The sequence below is a fragment of the Leptodactylus fuscus genome, chromosome 2 (genome assembly GCF_031893055.1).
Source record: "Leptodactylus fuscus isolate aLepFus1 chromosome 2, aLepFus1.hap2, whole genome shotgun sequence".
In the NCBI taxonomy this organism is placed as follows: Eukaryota; Metazoa; Chordata; class Amphibia; order Anura; family Leptodactylidae; genus Leptodactylus; species Leptodactylus fuscus.
The window spans coordinates 276,732,260-276,752,814 of record NC_134266.1 but is presented as its reverse complement, the minus strand read 5'-3'; the positions used below and the strand labels follow the sequence as shown (position 1 = coordinate 276,752,814).

The window sequence follows — 20,555 nt, the reverse complement described above, 5'->3', positions numbered from 1 at the left end:
GAATTTTGGGAGGAAGGAAGACAAGACTGTTGGGTAATAGGAGGAGAGGAGGCAGAGTCTGACTGGCTGCTGGACAATGTGCTGTAAGCGTTCTCTGACAGCCATTGCAAGACCTGTTCCTGGTTCTCGGGCCTACTAAGGTTTGTACCCTGCAGTTTAGTTAATGTGGCAAGCAACCCTGGCACTGTGGAGTGGCGCAATGCTTGCTGCCCCACAGGAGTAGGCACGGGACGCCCTGTGGCTTCACTGCTACCTTGCTCCCCAGAACCATTCCCCCGACCTCGCCCACGGCCTCGTCCACGTCCCTTTCCGGGAGCCTTGCGCATTTTGAATTCCTAGTTAGAAATTGGCACTGTATACCAGTAGTAAAAATTGTGGGTGCACGTAACCCCAATATATTCTTTGAATTCCCAGTCAGACACTGGCACTATATGGCAGTAGCAAGAAATGAGGGTATTTGTATTCCCAATATACTCTTTGAATTCCCAGTCAGACAATGGCACTGTATACCAGTAGTAAAAATTGTGGGTGCACGTAACCCCAATATATTCTTTGAATTCCCAGTCAGAAACTGGCACTATATGGCAGTAGCAAGAAATGAGGGTATTTGTATTCCCAATATACTCTTTGAATTCCCAGTCAGACAATGGCACTGTATACCAGTAGTAAAAATTGTGGGTGCACGTAACCCCAATATATTCTTTGAATTCCCAGTCAGACACTGGCACTATATGGCAGTAGCAAGAAATGAGGGTATTTGTATTCCCAATATACTCTTTGAATTCCCAGTCAGACAATGGCACTGTATACCAGTAGTAAAAATTGTGGGTGCACGTAACCCCAATATATTCTTTGAATTCCCAGTCAGAAACTGGCACTATATGGCAGTAGCAAGAAATGAGGGTATTTGTATTCCCAATATACTCTTTGAATTCCCAGTCAGACAATGGCACTGTATACCAGTAGTAAAAATTGTGGGTGCACGTAACCCCAATATATTCTTTGAATTCCCAGTCAGACACTGGCACTATATGGCAGTAGCAAGAAATGAGGGTATTTGTATTCCCAATATACTCTTTGAATTCCCAGTCAGACAATGGCACTGTATACCAGTAGTAAAAATTGTGGGTGCACGTAACCCCAATATATTCTTTGAATTCCCAGTCAGAAACTGGCACTATATGGCAGTAGCAAGAAATGAGGGTATTTGTATTCCCAATATACTCTTTGAATTCCCAGTCAGACAATGGCACTGTATACCAGTAGTAAAAATTGTGGGTGCACGTAACCCCAATATATTCTTTGAATTCCCAGTCAGACACTGGCACTATATGGCAGTAGCAAGAAATGAGGGTATTTGTATTCCCAATATACTCTTTGAATTCCCAGTCAGACAATGGCACTGTATACCAGTAGTAAAAATTGTGGGTGCACGTAACCCCAATATATTCTTTGAATTACCAGTCAGAAACTGGCACTATATGGCAGTAGCAAGAAATGAGGGTATTTATAACCCCAATATATTCTTTGAATTCCCAGTCAGACAATGGCACTGTATACCAGTAGTAAAAATTGTGGGTGCACGTAACCCCAATATATTCTTTGAATTACCAGTCAGAAACTGGCACTATATGGCAGTAGCAAGAAATGAGGGTATTTATAACCCCAATATATTCTTTGAATTCCCAGTCAAACAATGGCACTGTATACCAGTAGTAAAAATTGTGGGTGCACGTAACCCCAATATATTCTTTGAATTCCCAGTCAGAAACTGGCACTATATGGCAGTAGCAAGAAATGAGGGTATTTGTATTCCCAATATACTCTTTGAATTCCCAGTCAGACAATGGCACTGTATACCAGTAGTAAAAATTGTGGGTGCACGTAACCCCAATATATTCTTTGAATTCCCAGTCAGACACTGGCACTATATGGCAGTAGCAAGAAATGAGGGTATTTGTATTCCCAATATACTCTTTGAATTCCCAGTCAGACAATGGCACTGTATACCAGTAGTAAAAATTGTGGGTGCACGTAACCCCAATATATTCTTTGAATTACCAGTCAGAAACTGGCACTATATGGCAGTAGCAAGAAATGAGGGTATTTATAACCCCAATATATTCTTTGAATTCCCAGTCAGACAATGGCACTGTATACCAGTAGTAAAAATTGTGGGTGCACGTAACCCCAATATATTCTTTGAATTCCCAGTCAGAAACTGGCACTATATGGCAGTAGCAAGAAATGAGGGTATTTATAACCCCAATATATTCTTTGAATTCCCAGTCAGACAATGGCACTGTATACCAGTAGTAAAAATTGTGGGTGCACGTAACCCCAATATATTCTTTGAATTCCCAGTCAGACACTGGCACTATATGGCAGTAGCAAGAAATGAGGGTATTTGTATTCCCAATATATTCTTTGAATTCCCAGTCAGACAATGGCACTGTATACCAGTAGTAAAAATTGTGGGTGTATATAGCCCCAATTCTATTGCTAGGGGACTTGCAGGGTATTTCTGGGGTGAAGGTGGGGGGGCACACCGTTGGAACGGGTATCGGGGTATATATCGGGTATACGGGAATACACTGACAGTGTATTCCATTCAGGATCCTGGGAAAGCTGGGTTGCGGCGATTGAGCCCGTCAGTGCCACGTTACACTGACAAGCTTCTCCCTGGAATTTAGCTCTTACAAGAGCTGTTGGTTGTCTTCTCCTTCCTATCCTAGCCTGTCCCTGCCTACCCAGAATCTAAGCCCTAGCTAGCTGGACGGAAACCTCCGTCCTCGGTGAATTGCAAGCTCAGAATGACGCGAAGCTGGGCGTCGCTGTTCTTTTAAATTAGAGGGCACATGTTTTCGGCAGCCAATGGGTTTTGCCTACTTTTTTCAACGTCACCGGTGTCGTAGTTCCTGTCCCACCTACCCTGCGCTGTTATTGGAGCAAAAAAGGCGCCAGGGAAGGTGGGAGGGGAATCGAGTAATGGCGCACTTTACCACGCGGTGTTCGATTCGATTCGAACATGCCGAACAGCCTAATATCCGATCGAACATGAGTTCGATAGAACACTGTTCGCTCATCTCTATTTACAATGTTACCAAGCTGTAGAAGTGACGTGATATAATATATTCTGCCGGCAATACTACAGTAATATAGGTTTTTTTCTGCTTAATACTGTTAATAAAAAAATGTAAATAAAAATGTATTTATGTCGTCATATTATGACACATTGTATATATATGATAAGATAATCCCTTACTAGTCCCACCATGGGGATACTCAGTGTGTTACAGCAGCCTGGATAATACAGTAATATATTACAGGACAGGACACAGACAAGCTCAGAGCAGATAGAAGATACCAGGAGTCAGAGCAACTAAGAAGGAAAGAAAGATTCAGGATCATTTAGTTCTCTGTGCGGAGTGTCTTCACTTGGCCTGATGTAGATTATTCAGCCTGACCGCTGGGAGGAAGGATCTCCGATAGCTCCTTCTCACACTTGGGGTGAAGCAGTTGGTCACTGACAGTACTGCCCAGTGCTATCACGGTCTCTGATTGATATACTTCTCCCCCAGCAGGCCACACCGAAGAAGATGGCTGCTCCTGAAAGTGTGGGAGGGGTGGAATCGGGGAATGACTAGACAGGTGCTGGTAGTGGGGGATTCAATTTTTAGGGGAACAGACAGAGCAATCTGTCACAAAGACCAGAATTGTTGTATGGTATCATAGCATATGACACTGTCAGGGCTCCTAGGAACCTATCTATAATACATAGTGTATGACATTATCAGGGCTCCTAGGAACCTATCTATAATACATAGTGTATGACACTGTCAGGGCTCCTAGGAACCTATCTATAATACATAGTGTATGACACTGTCAGGGCTCCTAGGAACCTATCTATAATACATAGTGTATGACACTGTCAGGGCTCCTAGGAACCTATCTATAATACATAGTGTATGACACTGTCAGGGCTCCTAGGAACCTATCTATAATACATAGTGTATGCCACTGTCAGGGCTCCTAGGAACCTATCTATAATACATAGTGTATGCCACTGTCAGGGCTCCTAGGAACCTATCTATAATACATAGTGTATGACACTGTTAGGGCTCCTAGGAACCTATCTATAATACATAGTGTATGACACTGTCAGGGCTCCTAGGAACCTATCTATAATACATAGTGTATGACATTATCAGGGCTCCTAGGAACCTATCTATAATACATAGTGTATGACACTGTCAGGGCTCCTAGGAACCTATCTATAATACATAGTGTATGACACTGTCAGGGCTCCTAGGAACCTATCTATAATACATAGTGTATGACACTGTCAGGGCCCCTAGGAACCTATCTATAATACATAGTGTATGACACTGTCAGGGCTCCTAGGAACCTATCTATAATACATAGTGTATGACACTGTTAGGGCTCCTAGGAACCTATCTATAATACATAGTGTGTATAACACCGTCAGGGCCCCTAGGAACCTATCTATAATACATAGTGTATGACACTGTCAGGGCTCCTAGGAACCTATCTATAATACATAGTGTGTATAACACCGTCAGGGCCCCTAGGAACCTATCTATAATACATAGTGTATGACACTGTCAGGGCTCCTAGGAACCTATCTATAATACATAGTGTATGACACTGTCAGGGCTCCTAGGAACCTATCTATAATACATAGTGTATGACACTGTCAGGGCTCCTAGCACTATATATTAGAAATGAGTGAACAGTAAAATATTCAATATTCATTATTCGTTTCAATTCATTATAGTCTATGGGAGAAAATGCTTCGTTTCAGGGGATCCCACCATTCGACTCAGGAGGGTCACCAAGTCCACTATGACACCCCAGGAAATGATGCCAACACCTCTGCAATGCAACTGGGACAGCAGGGGAAGCATGTCTGGGGGCATCTAACACACCAAAGTCCCTCTATTACCCCACTATCACAGCCTAACGACTACACACTTTCCACATTCAAGAAAACCACTATCAACGTGGGAAAATACCTGTAAACCTTCTTTACTCCCCAAATGGATGGACACAAACCCCAATTTAAGCTAAAGAAATATTAACAAGCACCCCTTTAAATCACATTGCACATGACAACCACAGATGGAATAGACAATGGGAAATCCTTCAGTCCCCCCCTGACCTGTCATTGTGGATGTGTGTGATGTGGTAAGACCTTCCAAAATGCACTTTTCTAGCCCTTAATGTGAGCCTTCTAAATTAAGTTACAGGCCCTTAAGATAACATAAGATAAGATAATCCTTTAATAGTCCCACATTGGGGAAATTTCAGCATGTTACAGCTGCATAGTAATACAGGTACAGGATAATACATAGTAATATAATACAGACGTAGACACACATATGCTGAGAAGAGAAGATATACTAGGAAAAACGGAAGAGAAAGAGGAAAACCTCATGGTCATCGTCATAATCATTAGTTCTCTGTGTGGAGTGTCTTCGCTTGGTCTGATGTAGATTATACAGCCTGGTCGCGGTTGGAAGGAAGGACTTGCAATAGCTCCTTCTCACACTTGGGCTGAAGCAGACGGTCACTTACAGTGCTGCCAAGTCCCATCACAGTCCCATACATGGGGTGGGATTTGTTCTCCCGCATGGAGGTCACCACGGACAGTATCCTTCTGTCACCCACCACCTGTACTGGGTCCAAGGGGCTCCCCAGGACAGAGCTGGCCCTCCTGATCAGCCTGTCAAGTCTATTTCTGTCCTTGGTTGATATACTGCTCCCCCAGCAGGCCACCCCGAAAAAGATGGCTGAGACAACCACAGAGTTGAAGAAGGCCCTAAGAAGTGTCCCCTGGACTCCGAAGGCCCTCAGCCTCCTGAGCAGGTAGAGCCTGCTGTGGCCCTTTCTGTGCAGCGCCTCCAGGTGATCAGCCCAGTCTAGTTTATTATTGAGGAGCACGCCCAGATACTTATAGGTCCTGACTATCTCAATGCATGTCCCTTGGATCTCCACCGGGGTCGGGGCACTTCTCTGTTTAAGTCCACCACCATCTCCTTGGTCTTCCCAGCATTAATCCTGAGGTGGTTCTGCTGGCACCATTCAATAAAGTCCCGATATACAGTCCTATGAAAAAGTTTGGGCACCCCTATTAATCTTAATCATTTTTAGTTCTAAATATTTTGGTGTTTGCAGCAGCCATTTCAGTTTGATATATCTAATAACTGATGGACACTGTAATATTTCAGGATTGAAATGAGGTTTATTGTATTAACAGAAAATGTGCAATATGCATTAAACCAAAATTTGACTGGTGCAAAAGTATGGGCACCTCAACAGAAAAGTGACATTAATATTTAGTAGATCCTCCTTTTGCAAAGATAACAGCCTCTAGTCGCTTCCTGTAGCTTTTAATCAGTTCCTGGATCCTGGATAAAGGTATTTTGGACAAACAATTCAAGTTCAGTTAAGTTAGATGGTGGCCGAGCATGGACAGCCCGCTTCAAATCATCCCACAGATGTTCAATGATATTCAGGTCTGGGGACTGGGATGGCCATTCCAGAACATTGTAATTGTTCCTCTGCATGAATGCCTGAGGATTTGGAGCGGTGTTTTGGATCATTGTCTTGCTGAAATATCCATCCCCGGCGTAACTTCAACTTCGTCACTGATTCTTGAACATTATTCTCAAGAATCTGCTGATACTGAGTGGAATCCATGCGACCCTCAACTTTAACAAGATTCCCGATGCCGGCATTGGCCACACAGCCCCAAAGCATGATGGAACCTCCACCAAATTTTACAGTGGGTAGCATGTGTTTTTCTTGGAATGCTGTTTCTTTTTGGACGCCATGCATAACGTCTTTTTTTATAACCAAACAACTCAATTTTTGTTTCCAAAATGAAGCTGCCTTGTCCAAATGTGCTTTTTCATACCTCAGGCAACTCTATTTGTGGCGTACGTGCAGAAACGGCTTCTTTCTCATCACTCTCCCATACAGCTTCTATTTGTGCAAAGTGCGCTGTATAGTTGACCGATGCACAGTGACACCATCTGCAGCAAGATGATGCTGCAGCTCTTTGGAGGTGGTCTGTGGATTGTCCTTGACTGTTCTCACCATTCTTCTTCTCTGTCTTTCTGATATTTTTCTTGGCCTGCCACTTCTGGGCTTAACAAGAACTGTCCCTGTGCTCTTCCATTTCCTTACTATGTTCCTCACAGTGGAAACTGACAGGTTAAATCTCTGAGACAACTTTTTGTATCCTTCCCCTGAACAACTATGTTGAACAATCTTTGTTTTCAGATCATTTGAGAGTTGTTTTGAGTAGCCCATGATGCCACTCTTCAGAGGAGATTCAAATAGGAGATCAACTTGCAATTGGCCACCTTAAATACCTTTTCTTATGATTGGATACATCTGGCTATGAAGTTCAAAGCTCACTGAGGTTACAAAACCAATTTTGTGCTTCAATAAGTCAGTAAAAAGTAGTTAGGGGAATTCAAATCAATAAAATGATAAGGGTGCCCATACATTTGCACCGGTCAAATTTTGGTTTAATGCATATTAGGCATTTTCTGTTAGTACAATAAACCTCATTTCAATCCTGAAATATTACTGTGTCCATCAGTTATTAGATATATCAAACTGAAATGGCTGTTGCAAACACCAAAATATTTAGAACAAAAAATGATTAAGATTAATAGGGGTGCCCAAACTTTTTCATAGGACTGTAAGTCTCTGTATTCCCTATCGTCGCCATCAGTGATAAGGCCGACTATAGCAGAGTCATCGGAGGACTTCTGTAAGTAACAGCTGGAGGAGTTGTGCCTAAAGTCAGCAGTGTACAGTGTGAAGAGGAATGGGGCAAGAACTGGACCTTGTGGTGCCCCCGTACTACAGATCACAGTGTCAGACACACAGTTCCGAGCTCTCACATACTGGGGGTGGTTTGTCAGGTAGTCTAGGATCCAGTAGGACAGGTGATGGTCCACACCAGCAAGGTTCAGCTTCTCCCTCAGTAGCCCTGGCTGAATGGTGTTGAACGCACTGGAGAAATCAAAGAACATTATTCTCACAGTGTTCCCGGGTTTCTCCAGGTGAGAGAGAGCTCTGTGAAGAAGGTGGATGATGGCGTCATCTACCCCAATGCCCGGCCGATAGGCAAACTGGAGGGGGTCCAGAGCGGAGCTCACTAGGGGGTGTAGGTGTGTCAGGACCAGTCTCTCTAGGACCTTCAACAGGTGTGATGTCAGTGCTACAGGTCGGTAGTCATTGTAGCCCATCGGGTTGGGTTTCTTTGGGACTGGTACCACACAAGATGTTTTAAGCTGAGCTATCAGCAGAGATTGAGGCCCTTCAGGTGACTTCAGCCTTCTACCTGCAGTGTTTTTGGCCCTTGGAGTGAGTAAAGCCTTGCACCAGCAGAGTGTTAGCCCCTTTAAAACTCTTAGCCCCTAAAACAGTGGTTCCAGAACCATCACTCTCATTGTGTTGGATTGATGCAGTGAATTGGACGGAGGACCCAGACATTGACCTTGATTTGGATTGTGAAATTGATAACATTTTGGCATCAAGTCCTGGGGCAACTTTTATTTATAGGACCGCAAGGGGGGAGAATTGGCTGCAACCACTACTAGCGGTAATGGTCCTCTAATATGGGACTCTACATTACCTATACAGGGTTCTGATCAGGTGTTAATTGTCCAAACAACATGCTCCAGTACTTTACATGTAGATCAGAAACCACTTTCCCTTCCGACACCAGATGTAACCAAGCTTCACCATCATCATCCTGCTGAGATGGAGCCACTAAAGGAAACCTTGCCTTCCAAGGCCTGTCCTGGAGCTGCGACTGAGCCAAATCTAAACACAGAGTCCTTTGGAACTGAACAGAATTCAAAGTTTCAAAAGACTTTAGAGACTGTTGAAAGTAATGGGATCCAGAATGAGGAGTTCATCACAAGGCTGACAGAGCCAACTCCACATGCTGCAGCACAAGCAACCAGCAGTCAGACTAAGATGGTCTCTTCTTCAAGTAAAACACAAGATTCTTTGGAACCAGAACAGGAGACCCCAGTGATTGCCATTGCAGCAGTGCCTAGGCCGTCTGTCAGAGCAGATCATTCAGAGATTGAATTGGAGAATAATAAGGACATTTACTGTGATGGAGTCTTCATGCATATTAGTGGGCATGGACAACCTAACATACAAGATCCTCATGCTGAGCTGCCTCATTACTGAACACGATCAACCAGAATAATCAGGGCTGGAAACAGCCATCACATCTTACCGAAAGGAATCCCCCTCGGTTTGGAAAGAAGCCATGTAAATGTTGCACCTGTAATTGAGTTGAGCCTTGCACCAGCATTGTGTTAGGCCCTTTGGGTGAGTTGAGCCTTTAACCAGCAGAGATTTAGTTTTTGGCCCTTTGGGTGAGTTGAGCCTTGCACCAGCAGTGTTTTTGGCCCTTGGGGTTAGTGGAGCCTTGCACCAGCGTGTGTCCCGTAACATCAGGCAGGCCCTAAGTTCTGCGCTAAGTTGCACAAAGTTCCACTTGACCACCGACGCGTGGACAAGTGCATGCGGCCAGGGACGCTACATCTAAATCACGGCACACTGGCTGAATGTAGTTGAGGCTGGGACCGGGTCTCAAACTGTGGTGGCCTGCCTTGTCTCCCCGCCCAATATTCCTGGCAGGAGTGCAGAAACACCACTCTCCTCCTCCTCCTCCTCTGCCATTGAATCGACCCCAGCTACTGGCGTGGGGAGACGTCAGCAGGCCGTGCTGAAGCTCATCAGCTTGGGGGACAGACAGCACACTGCCTCCGAGGTCAGGGATGCCATCCTGGCTGAGATGGCAATGTGTTTTTCCCTGCTACACCTGGGGCCTGGCATGTTTGTCATGTGTGATAACGGCAGGAACCTGGTAGCGGCTCTGCAGCTTGCCAGCCTCCAACATGGTCCATGCCTGGCCCACGTCTAAGTTGGTGGTTCAATATTTTTTGAAAACATACCCAAATGTACAGAAGCTACTGGTGAAAATGCGGCGCTTGTGCTCCCACTTTCGCAAGTGTACAGGAGCCGCTGCTAGCCTCCGAAGCCTCCAGCAACGCCTCCATCTGCCCGAACACTGGCTGTTGTGCGACATCCCCACACACTGAAACCCTAGATAACATATGTTGAGTAGAGTGTGTGAGCTGCACAGACCTTTGATGGAGTTCCATCTCCAAAACCCAAGGGTTCATCAAAGTCATCTCCCGCAGTTTCTGTACCATGAGTTTCCATGGGTGGCAGACTTATGTGAAATCCTATCCCATCCTTTCCACTGGACACGAAACATTAGCATGCGCTCATCACAATTCCTGATATGGCAGCTGCGTTAAGCAAGGTGCAGGGTACAACACAGACTAGGCCCGAGCTGTGGTTATGTGCGGTTTCCAGTAAGGGGACAGTGAGCAATTGGAAGAGGAGTTGGTGGATGACGAGGCCATTGACCAGAAATGAACAGGGGTGATGTCTAGGGGCGAAAGGAGTGTAGATGTGCAGGCAAACTAATCAACAAAAAAGGTGTCTAGAAACAGAGGCATAAACTGGGGCGATGTCTAGGGGCAAAAGTCACACTAAGGTGCAAGGGACAGTGAGCAATTGGAAGAGAAGTTGGTGGATGACGAGGCCACCGACCCGACATGGACAGGGGTGATGTCTAGTGGAGAAAGCAGTGTAGATGTGGAGGCAAGCTTAGCAGGAAAAACAGTGGCTACAGGAAAAGGCATGTCCAGAGGCAGCAAGGCCACTCATACAAAACTCTACCCTGTTGCAAGACTTATTCCTAGGTTTGAGACATGTTAATGGCAACCCCTGACCAAATTACTGCCACTGAGGGGCCTAGTGTCACCAGGAGGGACAAGTATAGGTGCATGTTGCGGGAATACCTGGCCGACCCCAGCCCTGTCCTCTCCGATCCCTCTGCGGCCTATACTTATTGGGTCTCCAAGTTGGATTTGTGGCTGGAACTTGCGCTCTACGCATTGGAGGTCCTTTCCTGCCTTGACGCCAGCGTGCTATAGGAAAGGGTTTTCAGCGCAGTCGGTGGCATCATGACGGATAAGAGCAGCCGGCTGTCAGCTAACAGTGTTGACCGGCTGACGCTGATCAAAATGAGCAGCCACTGCATAGACCCATCATTTTCATTTCCAGCAGTGTCAAGCACCCTGACATGAAGTTTGATGTGTGTGCTCACCCTCTACAATTCTTCCTCCTCCTCATACTCCTCCATCATCTGCGTTGTACAATTCTGCTCCGACTAGCTTCAATTCACACTAATGCCCCCAAACTCTTCTGGTTAGAGGCTCAATCCACCCTGATTCTCCCAACTGTGCTGGTTAGAAACTTATTATAAGACATGCCAAGTAACACACTGGCACACATGGCTGACTTCATGTTAGGTTGCTTTTCAAGAGACACTGAGGTGCCTAGTGTCACCAGTTACATGACAAATTTAGTGTTGTTTGCACATTTTGCAAGTCTAAACTGAGTAGGGGATCTGAAGAGAGCATCCTTACCACCTCTTGCGTGCGCTGTCATTTGGAAGGCAAGCCCTGGGCTCAGTGTGAGAGAGCAAACACAGGACAATCGTCGCCCGGCGTTGCCGCCACTGCCTCTTTCACTGTTTACACCAGCCTGGACACCTACACACCTGTCTCTGACACTTTGGGGAGTTCACCCTCATCCGCCCTTTTGGCCTGCACCATAATGCACCTCTTCCCAGCCACTCCCCATCTCCCAGGTGTTTCATTGCAGGCAGAAGTACAGCGCAAGCCACCCACATGCCCAAGCCTTTAACGGCCTCATCAAAAACTGCTGGCCCTGGAGATGTTGGCGTTTAGGCTTCTGGATACCCAGGCCTTCCGTCAGCAGATGGCAGCTGGGGCACCTCCCTATGCTGGGCCTGGCCATTACTACTTCTCTTGGTGTGCTGTCCCTGCCTTGCACCTGCATGTGTCCCATAACATCAGTCGGGCCCAGAGCTCCGCGCTTTGCTGCAAGGTCCACTTGACCACCGACGCATGGACAAGCACCTGTGGTCAGGGATGCTGCTTATCTTTAATGACAGGCCGGGTGAATGTAGTGGAGTCTCAGCCCGGGGTGCAAACTGGGGTGGTCTATCTCCTCTCTCAGCCCAAAATTCATGGCAGGGCTGGGAGCATGGGGCATGGCAGTAGACTGAAACCCTACGATGCTGCAACCTCCACCCCAGCTACTAGCGGCAAATGCTGTAACACTGGCGTGGGGAGATGTCAGCAGGCCGTGCTGAAGCTGATCAGCTTGGGGGACAGACAGCACAGTGCCTCCGAGGTCAGGGATGCCATCCTGGCTGAGATGGCAATGTTTTTTTCCCTGCTACACCTGGGGCCTGGCATTTTGGCGCCTGTGATAATGGCTGGAACCTGGTAGCACGTCTGGAGCTTGCCAGACTCAAACACGGTCCACACATGACCCACGTTTTCAACTTGTTGGTGCCATGTTTCTTTGAAACCTACACCATTGTGCCTGATATACAGGTCAAAGTGGGGCCATTTTCGTAAGTGAGAACTAGCCTCTGCTAGGCAGAAAACATTCAGAGCACACTCCTCTCATCTTCGCACCGTTGGCTGGCGGAGGAAGACGAGGGGGTTGGAGTGGCATCTGATGTCCCTGTCCCACACGAGGCTAGAGGGTGCACTTCAGTGCATCCCATTGCTTCACCACAAATGGTATGAAGGGGAGTGGAAAATGGAGGAAATGGAGAGTGACCCTTACAGTTGGGGCCAGCAAAGGCATGCCAAGTAACACACTGGCACACATGGCTGACTTCATGTTGGGTTGCTTCTCAAGAGACAAAGGCATAGTTCACATCATGGAGAACAAATAATACTGGATTGAACAAAAAAATTGGATTGAGCTGATATAGCCTGACTGAATTTCGGTGCTCCCACCTAGGTTTTGGGGGTACACACCCTGGATATCTGGATTGAGCGGACATAGCCTGACCTAATTGCTCTGTATCCTTGTTCTGGGGTTACACAGCCTGAAAAGCTGGTTTGCACATATATAGCAAGACGTAACTGCAGTAGATTGCTGTTATTTTTCAGGCCCCCCCAAAATTCAAGTTTTTTTTTTCAGCTCTATATGATGTAGTCACTGCTGTGGATTCCGGCTATTCTGTGTGCGGACAGCCAACAATGAAAGCTGTTTCTCCGCTATGTATGAAGTTGTATCTGTTGTGTATCCCTGTTTTCCACCGTCCGGGGAAAGCTGGACCCCTGTCCCTACAGTGTATAGCTCTGAGCTGTTGGTTTTCTTCTTTAGTTCTTGCCTGCCTATCTGAAGCTAATCGCTATCTAGCCCTCAGCAGATGTCTCTCTCTCCCTACCTCTGACCGCTAAAATGGCGAATAGGGCGGCGGCCGTTCTTATGAATGGGAGGTCACCTGATTTCGGCAGCCAATGGATTTTTTCAAATTTTTTCACTGCCTCCATTGTCGTAGTTCCTGTCCCACCTCCCCTGCACAGTTATTGGTGCAAAAAATGTGCCAGGGAAGGTGGGAGGGGATACGAATTTCCACTGCGTATGCGGCCTTGTATTCGATTGTGAACGAATACATCGAACGCCATGATTTTCGATCGAATAGCTATTCGATCGAACGGTGTTCACTCATCTCTAATTGTAATATACAAGGTAACACAATTAGATACAATGTAATATACAAGGTAATACGACTAGGTACAGGACCATTATGTGGCCTGGGAATAAAATGTCTTTGGAGATTGAAAGTTTGATGTGTAGAATAAAGTAATGAGCAATTACCGCAGTTTGTCGGATAGTTTTTTTTCCAACGTTTGAGACTCATATAGGAAATCTCCAAGGGACAAACCTGCAGCCGAATCTCTATAAAACAGCCCAGAGGACAAAGCCCTTACTATATAGGAGCCTCCTATGTGACTGCAGCAGGTACGTTCCCTTCTACTTCCCATCACTCCTGATACATGTTATCATGTGTTCCTATATCCCTGTATATCTATATCCTGTATACCTTTATTCCTGATTTTTCTGCTATGGTTTCGAAGTCATTCTGAAACTCTGCAGGGCACCGGTTTATGGTGAATTTTTATTGCTTAGAACCTTTATACAGAACAATCTGCAGGTAAGGCCAGAAGATAATTCTTGTTCTTTGTATGTAATGTACAGATAGAAGAATCACTGACATAATAGGGATTAGACCAGCACAGAAATATGTTTTGCCACATTGCAGGAAAGTATTTGCACCCATGGCTTACTGACTGCTTACTGACACCATAATGTGACATGCTATTCTCCTAGTCCACCACTGGATGGCACAGAAGATACACAGCTGAAGGTACAGTTATTGCAGCAGGTCCTGCACACAGCACACTGCAGGCAATGGTGTCACCTATACACACAAGGTATATTATATACTGCACAAGGTCAGGATGCAACAGTCATACTCTGTCCATACTACACAACTTTCCAAGGAACCTCCGGCACTGCGTTTGCCAATCTCTGATGCCCATTCATGTTCTCTCCACTCTATATACAGCCTAGTTTACTAAGAAGAATTGTAAGTCTACAGGGGAAAGAGGAGTCTAGAAGAGACTGAGGATTCTGGAGATGCAGAGGGGTCTGGAGGGGAAGGGGAGTCTGAAGAGGAGTCTGTAGGAGGACAGGAGAGTCTACAGGGAGGAAAGAGCCCCCCTACCAGAGCCTGGAGGTGATGGGAGAGGTACAGAGTAGAGATGAGCGAACGCCGTTCGATCGAATAGGTATTCGATTGAATATCAGGCCATTCGGGATATTCGATACAAGGCCGCAAACGCAGTAAAAATTGGTATCCCCTCCCACCTTTCCTGGCGCTTTTTTTGCACCAATAACTGTGCAGGGGAGGTGGGACAGGAACTAGGACAAAGGAGGCAGTGAAAAAAATTGAAAAAACCCATTGGCTGCCGCAAACATGTGACCTCTGATTCATAAGAATAGTGTCGGCCATCTTTGTCTCATTTTCGTTTTGGAGTGATAAGGAGAGCTTGGTCTCAGGGCAATACAGGGATTTCTAGCTTTGGTTAGGCAGGAAATAACAGATCTTATCAGAGCTTAATAAATCTGCAAATCATGCAGCGTAGCAGCAGGGGACGTGCACGGGGACGTGGATACCCAGCTGTATATCCACTCCACAGTCCAGGTACTGGAGAAGGGCTGCCAGCACCCAATTTACTCTTCCTCCTCATCCTCCTCCTCCTACAATCCCAGCCCCTACTCCTGAATGTAAAAAAAAAATTCCATTACCCCCCCCCCCCCCTTCCAGGGGGTTGCAACTCAATTTTTTAGGGCTCCAGCCCAAGGGCCTGAAATCTAATATTTTAGGGGTCACCCCAAGGGCCAAAAAATAAAACACTGCTGCTGCATGGCTCTAGTCACTCCAAGGGCCAAAGACACTGTATTTTAAAGGCTCTACTCACTCTAAGGGCCCATTCACATGGAGTAATGTGCCGCATGACCTGGCACGTATATGCCGTGGTCAATGGGAGCGTATACGGCCCGTAAAATCTCACACGGCATATACGTGCCAGGTCATGCGGCACATTACTCCATGTGAATGGGCCCTAAGGGCCAAAAACTAAATCTCTGCTTTTTAAAGGCTCAACTCTCCCAAAGAACCAACAAATCTCTGCAGGTGAAGGCTGAACTAAGTGAAAGGGCCTAAAACTCTGCAGGTAGAGGCTGAAGTCACCTGAAGGGCCTCAATCTCTGCTGGAGCTCAGCTTAAGGGCCTGGAACTTAATTTGGAAGGGCTCATGTTAAGGGCTAGAAAAGTGAATTTTGGAAGGTCTTACCACATCACACACACACACACACACACACACACACACACACACACACACACACACACACACACACACACACACAATGACAGGTCAGGGGGGGACTGAAGGATTTCCCATTGTCTATTCCATCTGTGGTTGTCATGGGGAAAGTGATTTAAAGGGGTGCTTGGTAATGTTTGTTGAGCTTAAATTGGGGTTTGTGTCCATCCATTTGGGGAGTAAAGAAGGTTTCCAGGTATTTTCCCCCCACTTTGATAGAGGTTGTAGTGAGTGTGTATAGTGTGTAGTTGTTAGGCTGTGATGTTGGGGTAATAGAGGGTCTTTGGTGTGTTAGATGCCCCCAGACATGCGCCCCCTGTTGACCCAGTGTCATTCCAGGGTGTTGGCATCATTTCCTGGGGTGTCATAGTGGACTTGGTGACCCTCCTGAGTGGAATGGTGGGATCCCCTGAAACGAAGCATTTTCTCCCATAGACTATAATGGGGTTCCATATTCCTTCCAATAGTCCAATATTGAGATGCGATTCGGAACGAAAAACAAACATCGAATATTTTACTGTTCGCTCATCTCTAGTACAGAGGAGTCTGGATTAGCAAACCAATGTTTGAAGGGGACAGAGAAGTTTAGAGAAGAACAGAGTAGTTGGGAGGAGAACAGAAGAGTCTGGGTAGATGAAGGAGTCTGGAGAAGACGGGAGAGTCTATAGGGAAGAAAGAGTCACCCTGCAAGAGTCTGGAGGAGAAAGGAGAGTCTGTAGGGGAGTAGGAGGGTCTGGAGGAGAACAGAAGAGTCTGGAAAAGAAACAGACCAGTGTGGAGGGGGCAGGAGAGTCTGGAGAGTCTGGAGGAACACAGAAGGGTTTGAAGGGGACAAAGAAGTCTAGTGGAGACAGAGGAGTCTAAAGGAAAACAGAAGAGTTGGGGCAGACAGAGCCTAGAAGTCAGAGGGGTCTGGTTAGGGCAGGGGTGTCTGCAGCAGATGGAAGGGTATGGCCCCTCTCTGTCTCTCTCTCAGTGCACATGCACACATTTGACCCAATATTGGACACTAACACACAGTCAATTAACTCTTTCCATGCCTATATCTTTACTGTTGATAACATTGTCCATCCAATAATCCTACCAAGTTGACCTAAAAGGCATAAAAGCCCAATGTGGCCGACACCAATCGCCCTATATCAAGGAAAAACTTCCTTCCTGACCTGGAATCTTGCAATCACATCCCTGCATTAATGTTGCTTCTTTAAAATTCTAAAATGATATTATCAAAGTCCTCCGACCTCTCCTGAACTTGTGTATAGATTTTAAGAGTCTGTAGAAGAGACTTCAATGGCCTTGTACCTCTTACTGCAGAGAATTCTTTCTATGACTATGGGGAATCTTGCTTCCTCCATACACTCAGGATTCCCCCTTGTCATAGTCACAGGCCTGGGTGCAAGGAGATTATTTGGATGTAAAATTCTCAACTTTGCTATATATTGCAACAGACTCAGGTCCATCCCTGACAAGCAAAGAAACAATTCATATAGACAGTAGACAGAGGATTACTGAGGCCGAGCATGCATGTCCACCACTCAGCTCAGTAAGTGGACATGCACATTGATACACACTTTTAACACCAGGTGGCAGTATACTGTGTATTCTTTACTTGATCAATTGTTCATTTTCCATGATCTATACATGCAACATTGTATTTTCTCAGAGTCCATGGCGAATAAATCGACATTTCACGAGTTTGTCCTCATCGGATTCCCGGGTCTTCCAGAGAAGTTTCATATTGTGGTGGGAACTCTCATTTTCCTGGTCTATAATGTATCCCTATGGGTGAACATCACTGTCATCTCTTTAATCGTCCTTAAAGAACATTTACATCAACCCATGTACATTATCATCGCAAGCCTGGCCATGTCCGACCTTCTGTTTGACACCGCCACTTTGCCAAAAATGATTGTCACGTATTGGTTTGGCGCCGGCTCCATGACCTTCGTAGGGTGTTTCCTGCAGTTGACCCTGGTTCACACCTTGAATCCTTTTGACTCTTTTATTATCTTGCTGATGGCCATTGACCGCTATGTCGCCATTTGCAAACCTCTCCACTATCACTCCATCATTAGTAACAGACTCGTCATAGTCGTTTGCATATCCTTGTACGCGGGGGCGGTGCTGATCGGACTTTATATCATGTATTTGGCGTATTCTCTATCCTACGTTGGCTCCAATAAAGTGAAGAACTTCTTCTGTTCTATGGGAACCGTTGGCGCCACGAGCTCCACCGACCCAGCTTCGGCTCTTCTGAGAGCTTACTTTGTTGGCTTGGCTTGTTACCTTGGGTCATTGTCTTTCATCATATTCTCCTACAGCGTCATCCTCAGAAGAATCTGCATGTCGGCGCGATCCGAGAGCTGGAATAAAGCCTTCTACACCTGCGTGACCCACTGGTTCGTCATCGCCACCTACAACGTCCCGCGGCTCCTTGTCTACACCTACGAGCAGATACAAAGACCCCCAGTGGACGTCTACATCTCCCTTATCTGTCTCTACTCGTTTGTGCCACATTTCACCAGCCCCATCATATTTTGTCTCAGGAACGAGGAGATTAAAACAACTTTGAGGTCGATATTTAAGAGACAAAAATTTACCTAACGGTGATGAGGAATTCCAATGGTCACAAATCGGATTCCTTGAATTTGCCAACCCAAAAAATATGGATTTTGGCAAATTCAAAATCTTTTGGGTTTTGCTAGGAATGATGAGGTCATTGATCTACTTTAGGTAGAGAGTCACCGACCTAAGCCAGAAAATGGTATTGTGGGCACTGGGAGGTCATTGGTCGTGGTCATTGGAAGTAGGTCAATGACCTACTTTCAGTGTTGGAACCTTACCCATCTGATATTGGTCACCTAACCATAACTTTAGTAAGGTCGATACGAATAAATTGTATATTTATTTATTTATTTTTTAAGTTTTACTATTTTTGTAATAATTTTTGTTTTGCATCACCAATTGCAGTGCACAAAACAAACCGTCTTACCTGAACCTACTGAGAGATGTTGGGGACTCATCGGGACTTGCAGACGAAGGGCTCGTGTAATCTCTCACCTATGTCCCACCATGACTCCTGCCCCAACAAGGACAGTCCCCAAAGCTCTCCCTGTATCTCCCTATCAAATTAGATCCATTTCCCTTATTTCCTTCCACCAACGCGTTTCATGTCCCAACTGGATGCAGGGGCAATCCTCAACGGTATGAGCCCAGCTTGCTAGTTGAGGATTGCCCCTCCAAGGACAGTCCCCAAAGCTCTTCCTGTATCTCCCTATCAAATTAGATCCATTTCCCTTATTTCCTTCCACCAACGCGTTTCATGTCCCAACTGGATGGAGGGGCAATCCTCAACGGTATTGCCCCTCCATCCTGTTGGGACATGAAACGCGTTGGCTTGAGGAACTAAGGAAACGGATATAGTTTGATAGGGAGATGGGCAGGGTAACAAATATAGAAGATTGTTTTGTTATCTTGTGTCTAAGCCCCCCAATCATTTCAAAACTGAATTACTTTCTTAAAAAAATAGAATTTTAAAATTTCCTTCAAAATTTTCTTGTATAAAAAGTCATATAACTTCTTACGCAAAAAATAAACAATTCTTACAAAATAAAGTCAAGTGTGGTGAATGTTAATTATTATCTTCTCTTATGTGACGTGAACATTGACCATCCTAATGTTTTTGTAAATTTTTTATTTATTTTTAAAAATAAACATAAAACATCATCCAAAAATTTCTCACTGCCATAAAGTACGATGTGGGATGTGTCCCAAATAGGGTTGAAATTTGCTCGATCACCGATCGGGATCCGATCTTTCTCGATTCCGAGCAAATTTCACGATCATGGGATCGGCTGGAAAATGATCGAAAATCGGATTTTAAAAACAATCCTGAAATCTCAAGATCGGCTCAACCCTCGTCATAAAGGCCAACTCCATGGGCGGGAATTCCATATATTTCACCATATTCTGTTTTCCTTTCATCGAAAATATACAAGATGTGATTGATAGAAATGTTAGGGCCATGTTTACCCCACTTGTCTATAGTGGGAATATAAGGGACACCCACCAGCGAGCTGTTATAGTTCAGTCTCTACTTCCTCTGTGGCGACGAAGGACCCGATCACCCCCATGTGACTGCTGGAACGCTGGAACAGACTATGAAACTGTGGTTGGGGCAGAAGTTAGTTTAGTCTAACCCCTTCCCTGCCCCCTTTCCTTATTTTGAAAGGGGGCAGGGAAGGGGTTGGAAAACAACTTTAAGTAAAGCATAGAACTGATATTATAATATCTGCTTGCTGATAGTCTACAGTCAATATGGAGTCTCCCATCCTTTGCATGGGATACATGAGCAGCCATGTTCATGGGTCAAACCCTGCTGTCCACTGTCCTCTTACCAGGCTCCAAGGACCATTAAACCTTATCCCAGCCTCAGATTATGATCCAGAGTCTCCAGGGCTCTGTTGCCTGGTCTTTCCTCGTGTAGTCTTCTCACACACCTGGGAGACTCCATGAGCATTGATACTCTGTGCACCAATTACCAGGGTTTAGTTTAGCCAACAATCCCCCCTTGGGTCCCATGTTTGACAAACAATGAGGCCAATGCCTTCTAATGGGGGGTTAGTTGTGCTC

The 20,555-nt window shown here is 45.6% G+C and overlaps 1 protein-coding gene across 1 annotated transcript; it reads left to right on the top strand.

The window, feature by feature from the left end:
* The first annotated feature begins 16,556 nt into the window (after nt 1–16,556).
* Nucleotides 16,557–18,527, top strand: LOC142194204 (olfactory receptor 52K1-like). Its single transcript, XM_075263222.1, has 2 exons — nt 16,557–16,743; nt 17,587–18,527. The coding sequence occupies exons 1-2, from the start codon at nt 16,557–16,559 to the stop codon at nt 18,525–18,527; spliced, it is 1,128 nt and encodes a 375-aa protein (XP_075119323.1).
* Nucleotides 18,528–20,555: the final 2,028 nt, after the last annotated feature.

Bases quoted from the DNA above. Each gene is read 5' to 3' on its own strand.
- LOC142194204 (XM_075263222.1), top strand. From the start codon at position 16,557: ATGAAGGAGTCTGGAGAAGACGGGAGAGTCTATAGGGAAGAAAGAGTC. The intron at 16,744-17,586 runs GTTTGAAGGGGA...GTATTTTCTCAG, and splicing joins GTCTGGAGGAACACAGAAGG to AGTCCATGGCGAATAAATCG.